Here is a 10050-nt window from a genome sequence, read left to right as displayed (position 1 = left end):
AAAGATATTAACACATTTTTTTAATAAAGGATAATTTGGTAAACTTTACCAAGTCTTTCCTTTTTCTTAAACTCCGTGTCCGGTCAAATGACGATACATAAAATGAGACGGAGGGAGTAATATAATTATTTATATATATAACATAAATTGGGGTAAAACAGTAATTTAGTACATCCTTATTGGGTTATCGGTTAAACCGATAACCCAATAAGCTAAAACCGAAATCGAACCGTTTGCCCAATAATTTTTCTTATAAAACCAATAAAAAATCGTTAATCCAATAATATTTTTATCGATTCAATTTATCGATCGGTTCGATTTTTGCACACCCCTAACCATTATTGAGAAAATAGACCAAATTGCAAAGTAGTACTATTTAACATATAGCCACCTTTATAATCAAAGTTCCACATGAACAGAACTATAAGAATCTGGAAAATTGCGAGCTTCCAAGACTTTGTACCCTTTCATCAATGAGCAGTTTCAGGTGATTTCTTGCGTAATTATAATGAATACAATTATTATATTAAATCCCTTACGTTAATAGTATGATTTGCTTCAGTTATTAATTATTATTATTATTATTATTCGTTCATGTTGCTCTATGGTTCTTCCTATTATTGTGTTTGGGGCACCTAGGTTTCGGACTAGTTTTTGTGCACCTCGACTAGTTGTGTTGTCCGCGCTAGCTTATGATTAATTCCATGTGATATATGCCACCTCCCACCACAAACAGGTATCAAGCTGGGAGTTGAACTTGAGATGTCAGGTCCAAGGAGAGCCTTGGAGTAATTGGTGAAGTTGCTGTCGTGTGATCAGGAGGTCATGGGTTCAAGTCTTGGAAACAGTCTCTGGTAGAAAATGCAAGGTAAGGCTGCGTATAATACACCCTTGTGGTGGGTCTCTTCCTCGTGGACTGTCGTTTTTTAGGGATTTGAACCTGAGACCTCAGGTCCGAGGGGAACCTTGGAGTAATTGGTGAAGCTGTTGTCATGTGAGCGGGAGGTCATGGGTTCAAGTCTTGGAAACAGCCTCTGACAGAAATGCAAGGTAAGGCTGCGCGTACAATACCCTATTGTGGTGGGACCCTTTCTATGACCCTGCACATAGTGGGAGTTTTAGTGCATCAAACTGTCCTTTAGAAGTACAAGTAACAAAGGGGAGCCTTGGAGTAACTGGTAAAGTTGTTGCCATGTGAAGCCGTTGAAACAGCCTCTTGCATAAATGCAAGGTAAGGCTGGGTACAATACACCCTTGTGGTGGAGCTCCTCCGCACATAGCGAGAGGTTTGGTGCATCGGGCTGCCCTTTTTTGGGGATTTGAACCCGAGACCTTAGGTTCCCAGCGGACGACTTCATTGACCACTAGGCGACATCAATTGTTGTTGAATTTGAATAATTCGAGTGATTCCTACTGCCAACCCCAACAAAAATAATTGATGTTGTAATGGAGTACAGGAATACTTATTGAAGGTCCATACAGTACAAAGTAAGCTTCTTTTTTGGTCCTATGTCTACTTTCAGTTTAAAATGTCATTAGAAACTCACAATCATTGGTAAGTGATTGCGAACGAAGTTATACGAGACAAGATAGGAGTGACATCCGTGGAAAACAAGATGAGAGAAGTGAGGTTGGGATGGTTCAGACATGTGAAGAAGAGATGAGAGGGTGCGGCAGTGATGCGCCGTGAAAGATAGATTATAGTAGGAGTTAAGAGAGGGAGAGGGAGAGGTACGCAGGGTGGGGGTTGATTAGACAGGACATGACACAACTTCAGCTGACTTAAGAACAAGACCATAGATAGGAAGGCATTGAGGTTGAGTTTCAGTGTCGAAGGATAGTAGCTAATCTCGTGTTGTCGTACTTTTAGTAGTATGATTTGGGTATTGTGTAGTTTCTTTTTCTCCAGTGCGTAATAATATCAGTTGCTACACTTGTTTTACACATTGTTATTTTGTTGTCTCGTTTTCTTTCTTACTTTCCTGCTATTTTGAGTCGAGGGCCTATTGAAACAACCTCTCTACCCTGCAAAGGTAGAAGTAAGGTATGCATACATCCTACCCTCACTAAACTCCACTGGTGGAACTATATGGGTATGTTGTTATTGTTTTTATTAGCAACTCACAGTATTCCACAACAATACAATGATATTTTAAATCCCAAGTGCAAAGTACTGGTGTTGATTAGAGACAAGATCCGAAATTTAAATTTTATGGGTTCAACCTTTAAGGTTCTTAGCATTGAACTCATTGTGTATTTAAAGTCAAAGATTAATAATTATTCTCATGGATTTTTATACATAAATTTATGTTTCGCATTGAAGGTACTTGGTTCAGATGAACCCAATAGCCATATTCCACATCCGTCTTTGGTGTTTGATAGCATGGTTTGCTGCATATATGTGGAATGTTCATTTAATTTTATTTCTTTGTGTTACTGTATGCTCCTTTCTTGTTGTTTAGGGAACCTAGAGTTCTATTTTCTACTTGGTATCTACTGATAGTGATAGAGGCGTTTACGTCCTTCAATCTTGGTTGTAGAATTGCCTCTTATAAAAGTTATGTTTGGTTTGGAATTCCTCTGTATACTAGATATTAAAAGCAACTGTGTTGAACTTGAATTCGTATCATTTGGTTCTTCTGACTTTTTTATTCTATAGCAATGCATTGCCACTCTTATTAAGTAGTTTTCGTTACAGATAGAATTCAAACACATTAAGCTTCTTATTATGCTTGTTGTCCTTGTTAATCCAGTTAATCCATTCCGAAAGTCAGAGGCTAAACTTCCAATTATTTGATTCCTACTGAAAAACCAACAAAAAGAAAGACAAACACCTGTGGGGTCTATGGAGAAGGAAGCAGAATCAAGGAGAAAGAAAGAGGTGCTAGAGAAGGTGGGTCAGGTCATTGCCTCAATCAAAGATGCCAAACACGTTGATCAAGTCATCTGTGCTCTTCATTCCCTCGCCCTCCGTCTTTTCCCCCTTGACTCCCACTCCCTCGAAGGTGCGCTCTCAAAGTTAAATATTAACTTTTATGATTAATTAAAGTCTCAATTTGTGTCTTACTAATAGAGTACTAAACTTAACACAATTGTTTTTGCTGCTACATCAACTTCTCTGTTCTCTATTTCCTCCCATTTTGTGAAAATAAACAATCTTTTTTCTAATTTTTATCAATTTATAGGTAGTGTTAACGAGCAGTACGGGGAACAGGTACATAGCTAATTTTATCTTGGACTATACAGTTATGTTTACTGGGTTTTCTTTTCTTGTAATATTCAATTGTTTTTTACTATAGTTAACAAGTGCGAGACTCCCGGATACACACGAGAGAGATGAATGGTGGAAGATTTTCTACAAGGGCCCCGCATTCGCAACATTGGCCAAGATTTTGTTATATGGTAAAGTTGATAATCCTGGTCATTTAGTCAAGTGACAAGATCTCTTTTTTCAAAAAAAAAAAAAGTTATGATAAGATCCGTCGATTTTTGACATGATTTGCACTGTAGTTACAGCTTTATTCTTGTGTGTGTATGTGTGTTTGCATGGGATCAAAACAAAATTAAAACCCACAGGAAGTTTTTCAAACTGTTTTTTTATATTTCTTTTAATTGGTTTTCAGAAGTAACTGTGCGGTGCGACTTCCATACCTTTGATTCATATAGCTCGTTATTGGTTTTAGGAAGTAATTGTGAATGGAACTTTCACTTCCTCTGATGCATGTTGCTCATTGCGATTGTTGTATTCAGTGTGCTCTTTGCACTGTTAATTTGTCTTTACATAGACACATTTTTAAAATAATAACTGTTGCAATGATGTCTTTGCGTAGATTGATATGCTCCATTAGACATAGATCATGTCTAGAATTATCATCTTAATGTCTTGGTTGGTTTCTTTTAATGACAGTCTTAACTTTTTCTTGTTTCTTTACAGATGTGGCTTATGATTGGCTGGCATGTCTCCCCATTTCTGCGAGGATGCACGTCTATGATGTGTTCTTTTTGAGAGGCCAAGCCATTAAGGTTGTTCAAAAATTAGTTCCTTGTCTACAATGGAGAGGTAGTAGTGATAGCGACACACGTTCCGTCCACTCAAATGCTGAAAGGTAGCAAAGCATCTTCCACTTTGTGTATATGCAGTTCATAGCATTCTTATTTAGTATACGTGTTGTCTCTCTGTGTGGTAAGTTCTGGCAAAGTGAGAATGCAGTCTTAACTATTCCATGCTGTCATATACATGGCCATGAAGTAGTTTTGTCATTGGCTTTGTTTCATTGCGTTATATTTCACTAAGTCAGACTATGAAAGATAAAACCAACAACAACTTACCCTATATGACCCACAAGTGGGGTTTGGGGAGGGTGGAGTGTATGCAAACCTTACCCCTACCTTGTGTAAGATAGAGAAGCTGTTTCCGATGGATCCTCGGCTCATGCATAAAACCACTCTAGAAATGTGCCGTGCACGACTGTTAAAATATGTAGGCAGTTATAATTGCAGAACTAGTCCAGATAAAAGTCATGTTTATTTAATTATAGTCTTAAGATGAAATTGGTGCTATACAAGATATATGATGTGAGTGGTTTTACTGATAGTTGTTAGCACATTGCTTTGTTCTGCCTAAGTGTATTTTTCCATTTGTTTTATTGGAGGTGCTATTCTGGCTCATTGTGGTGCAATGTTTGAGTATTATGTTGATCACTGATTCTAATTCAGACAAGACTGCAGACTTGTTTGAATGGTGCAACACTACCTTCTGAGATATGCTCACAAAGTAATGGCTTAACTTCTCACCTATTGAACTCTGACTGCAGATTGCTTGTGCTTTGTTTGCTTGACAATATGGGAGCTACCCAGATTGCTCGAGAATTGTCCACTTACTGTGAGGAAGATCTTCCCCATGAAGAGATCAAGCAGATTATATCCCAGGTGGTCCAACTCCTTACGTCTATACCTGATAAAGCACAAGCAGGAACCCCTAAAGCATTATCATCACAGTATCCTTTTTAATTTATTTTTTTGGGATAAAGTTTCCTCTAACTAGATTGAAGCTTCATGGCTGAATACATACTGTAGTTTCCTTCTCTTTGTTCTTTATTCCTTTTTGCCTCTTGGTCTTGTTCCACTCTTAACCGGTGAATTTCAGTGTGTTCTTCCGGCATATCACCGCTCAACTTCTTGCTGGAGCACATGAATGGGACAAGCTTTTAGATGGAGGAGATCACGATGATAAAAACAAATTAGGTGGTGTCATGCTGTTAATGGGTGCAGCATTTGCTCGCATTAGTCGGCGAGGATCAGCAGGTACATTTGATTAACACAAGCAAATTGTTCATGGAATCTTACTCCCTTTGTCCAATTTATGTGATGCACTTTCCTTTTTAGTTTGTCCCAAGAGGAATGATACCTGTTTAACTTAAAACTTCCTATGTTACTCTTAATGAGATGATCTATAGCCATAAAAATATATGTGGCTTGTTCTAGACCACAAGATTCAAAAGTCTTTCTTTGTTTCTTTAACTTTGTACCCTGTCAAGTGTCGAATTGCATCGTATAATTTGGGACATGGGGAGTAAGTTTTTATTTGTACCAATAATTTGATATTTCAGTTTATAAAGTGGAATCAATTTCTGTAATTGCAGATGTGCTGTTAAGTGTAGTGGTTCCTGAAATACATAAACGCGTACAGAGCTTCTTACTGCAAAATTCGGATATCCCTATTGGTGAAGCATTTCAATCCACTCCTGGTTTGCTATTTTGGTTGAAGATGATGGAGTCAATCAATGACTCTTACTCCTTAGAAAGAATGACCGAAGAGCTACTCAAACAATTAGCAGCTCGAAATACAGGAGATATTGAAGCTCACTGGATTTTGTGGATACTGTTTCATCAGGTTTACCAGAAACAAGCCTCAATTAGGTTGTTAATATTCACTATGCATTATTATGATATAACTTGGATTCCTTTTCCGAGTGTCTTGAAAAGATTGTTAATCTGGGATACAACATCCTGTTTTTATTTTGAGGCGTCTTTTCATCATTTTTCTCTTTCAGGTCCATGTTTCTTGAGAAATTTTTGCTGTGGAAAGTATTCCCAAGTAATTGCTTGAGATGGATACTTCACTTTGCTGTTTTTCAATGTTCCCCTGAAAATTCCTCATCAGTAAAAGCCTGTAACCTCCGTATACTCTCAGAGACTCTTCAGCGTCTTGTGACCGCTTGGTCCAAACGGGAGTTTTTGCAATCAACTTCAATTGAGCAGCAAGCCTGTATTCTTTTTCTTTTCGTGTAGCCGTAAATTTTGCATCTACGCTTTTTTTTTTCTTTGGTTGAGATAAGTTGTAAGATAAGTACTTTCTTTAGGTTTTACTCAACATATTTATGGTTCCTTAACGTAAGATCCAGATATAACTGCTGCCATAGGCCTTTGCTTAGAGAAGATGTGTAAAGAAGATTTAGATGCAACCAAGGATGCAATGCACTGTATTCTTGAAGGAGTGAGCTGTAAAATTTCGCTCTTACTGCTGTTCAACTATATCTTTCTCGATGACTGTTAACTAGTTGATTTAATTCTTCTCATATCTTTTGTGGTTGCTAACAGGTAGGTTGGAAAGTGCTGACCATTTGATTCGAAAAATGGCTAGCTGTGTTGCATTAGCATTTTCCAAAGTAATTGACCCCCAAAATCCTCTCTACCTTGATGATAGTTGCCGTGAGGAAGCTATTGACTGGGACTTTGGTTTATTAACCCCAGAAAAAAGATCATTGGATAGGCCCACAAACATAGATGGAGATAAGGGTTCTTCAACGAAAGTAGCTGCAAAGGTGGTATTAAACACTATATCTGCGTCCAGCACACATGATAACGTGAAGAGTAAAAAGAAGAAACCATTTGGATTTGAATCTGTTGATCCTGATGAGATCATTGATGCAGCATCCCTAAATAATGAGGATAATGCAAGTGAAACTTCCGAGTCCTCAAATGACTCGTCTTTGCAGCCGTATGACTTGAAAGATGATGATGCAGATCTGAAAAGAAATTTCTCACAGTTAGTGGATGTGATTGGAGCACTAAGGAAATCTGATGATCCTGATGGTGTGAGTTCAAAGTTCTTATATCCATATATAAGACGATCTGTGAAGAGTGTTAACTTTGTCATCCTTCTAAGAAATAAACAAGCTTTAATCCCCTTTTGTTGCTATGAAATGACCTGTACCACCTTGTATAGTAGAACGAGAATTGGTCTGCTAACTATTAGTAATACATATGCTCTGAGGTTATCACTGAAGTAGATGAAAAAAGTTCTCTCATGTGCCATTTTTAACGTCTTTCCTCTTTGCAGGTTGATAAGGCTATTGATGTTGCTGAGAAGCTTGTTAGAGCTTCACCTGATGAGCTCAAGTTTGTAGCTTCTGATCTAGCCAGAGGTCTTGTACAAGTTCGCTGCTCTGAGTCAACTATCGAAGGGGAGGAAGAGTCTGCTGAAGAGAAGAGACAAAAAGCGATTGTTGCTTTGATTGTCACGTGTCCTCATGAATCTCTCAGTGCACTGAATAAATTACTTTATTCACCAAATTTAGATGTCAGCCAGCGGTTATTGATACTTGATGTAATGACGGAAGCTGCCCAGGAGCTTGCAAACACACGGATTTCACGAGTTAGACAACGCAAAGCTCTTGTATCATCCATGGGTGATGAAGCATGGTTCATGCCAAAACCTATTGGTCCTCCTGGAGCCGGTCCTTGGAAGGAAATTTCAACACCAGGGACTCCTTTTAATTGGTCTCATTCTTATGAGAGAGAGCTTCCTTCTAAATCAAGTCAGATCAAGATAGGAAAGACACGCCGTTGGAGCCTTCATTCAGCTAAACCGGTAAACCAGCTTGAATGGTCCCAGAATAAGTTTCCCCAGTATGCAGCTGCTTTTATGCTTCCATCCATGGCAGAATTTGATAAGAAAAGGCAGGGGGTAGATTTGCTTGGTAGGGACTTCATTGTTTTGGGGAAGTTCATCTACATGCTTGGTGTTTGTATGAAGTGTTCGGCCATGCATCCAGAGGCATCTGTTTTGGCATCTCCTCTTTTGGAATTGTTAAGATCAAGGTAGTAACTCTAATATATGATGTCAGAGAATAATACCTTCTTACAAATGTCTTGGAATAGAAGATGGGTTGTTACTGGCGAAAAAATGTCTTTATCTTCTTTTTAAATCCTAAAATAAACTGTCCGTTATCCAAAAATAAAACGAAGAGGAGATAATGTCATCTTCTTCTAACTGAGTAGAAATGACCTGTCTCCATACGTAATGGTTACTTAGAATTGGACAATGCACTAGTTTGTCGGTGGGAATTCCAGTCGTTGTCACTGTTTCTGTTTACATTTAGATGCTCACTTAAGATTTCCCTTTCTATACTGGCAGGGAGATATCTCATCACAAGGAAGCTTATGTTAGGAGATCTGTCCTGTTTACTGCCTCATGCATACTGATTTCTCTTCATCCCTCCTCTGTGGCAGCTGCCTTGGTTGAGGAGAATTCTGAAATTTCTAGAGGACTTGAGTGGGTTCGCAGCTGGGCACTTAATATTTCTGAATCTGACACCGATAGGGAATGCTACACAGTAAGTCAAACGAGCTAAATGCCCCTCTGTTACTTTTGTTCTGTGTGTTTCTCTGTAGATTGTTAGCTGATTATATCGTAGACTCCACTAGAACCTTCCTCGCGTTTTCAGTTATGTGCATATTCAAGTCAGATAGAGACTAAAGTGTTCAAAGGCAAGTTTCTATTTAAAATTTTCTCTGAAGGTGCTCATAAACAGACGGGACTTGACTGGGTGCTTTATACAAAAAGCAACCCGCGGTCACGCAGGGTTGGGGAAGGCCGCATCCTTGGGGAGGTTATGTAGGCAGTCTTACCTTTGACACAAGTATCAGTGTCTGATTCCATAACTCGATCTGTAGTCTATAGAGTCATTCACATGGAGACAACTTTACCGTCGCTCCAACTCTCCCCTTGATAAAATACAAGCAAAGGAAAAGTAAGGCCAAAATCTAATTGTTAACTCAAAATTTGTTTATTTTAACTTCATGAGTTGTTAGCCAAGGATTCAACCTATTTGCTTTGCATTGGGTCTTATTGTGTGTCAGGCGCGAGAAATTATCTCATACTGTTTTCAGGTTACTTGTTAATGATTACACTTCGCTCGATCGGATGAATCTTCTTTTTGGTTAATGTCATTGGTATATGCTGCAAGCCTGCAACTAATATATCCGACGCGTAGTTCTTGTAACCATCAATCGTTCCTTATGAACAGTTTATAAACTCTGCTGGGTTTTGCAGCTGGCGATGACTTGCCTCCAACTCCATGCCGAGATGGCTCTACAGGCTTCTCGGGCACTTGAATCACAAGAAAGCTTACACGGATCGAATAAGAACAGTCTACCATCAAATGTATTGAAAGGGATTATCAAAATCCCCAGTTCAAGTGGTGGCTTCCTAAGTGCCTCGTAGAGATATTATCGACATACGTATTCTCCCGTACTATCTATGTCTTTTTATTGCTGTATGCCATTGCTATGCAAGTGCTAGGCCCCTGCTCAAGCCGGTCTGATGCATCGCGGATTGTTTGGTTCAACAAGGTAGACTTCTTGAAATCAAAAGGATAGACACATTTTTTTTCGTTTTCTTTCTAAATTAACTTGTAATTTCTTATATCAAATGCAGCATAAACCTTTGCAATGCTTAGTCTTTTGAGATGCTGAGGTCTGCGTACACTCTACCATCCCCATACTCTCTGCAATGAAGGTTCTTCATCGCATAGATTTCAGTACAGCCTCGAGTTTAAATGTGTTTCAAGGGTATGGCTTCCTTTTCCCATACACGGATCCTGCAATTTCCATGATGTACACAACACATTATAATCCTTCGAAGGGAATGCAAGTCTTTGCGAATGGATACAGTTCTGGAGATCCGAAGATCCTGTCAGGTAGCTTGCCGATATGATCCTGGATAGCGCGCGCAGCTAATACAAAGATCATTGTGGATGAATTAAA

At 38.8% G+C, this 10050-nt stretch overlaps 1 protein-coding gene across 3 annotated transcripts; it reads left to right on the top strand.

The window, feature by feature from the left end:
* Nucleotides 1–392: 392 nt before the first annotated feature.
* On the top strand, nt 393–10050 carry LOC107845421 (telomere length regulation protein TEL2 homolog; the record flags this gene model as incomplete). 3 transcript variants are annotated; one of them, XM_016689718.2, is given in 16 exon segments in its annotated part: nt 421–487; nt 737–868; nt 2754–3005; nt 3186–3214; nt 3300–3402; nt 3935–4106; nt 4815–4997; nt 5147–5304; nt 5643–5919; nt 6054–6268; nt 6405–6503; nt 6601–7097; nt 7343–8103; nt 8420–8618; nt 9338–9636; nt 9722–10050. In XM_016689718.2, coding segments are annotated over 13 exon segments (3024 nt in total). In that variant the 5' UTR covers nt 421–487; nt 737–868; nt 2754–2845.

This window comes from Capsicum annuum, chromosome 10, assembly GCF_002878395.1.
Source record: "Capsicum annuum cultivar UCD-10X-F1 chromosome 10, UCD10Xv1.1, whole genome shotgun sequence".
NCBI classification, from domain to species: domain Eukaryota; kingdom Viridiplantae; phylum Streptophyta; class Magnoliopsida; order Solanales; family Solanaceae; genus Capsicum; species Capsicum annuum.
Note: the sequence above shows the minus strand (reverse complement) of the source record. Positions and strands in the feature narration are given on the sequence as shown.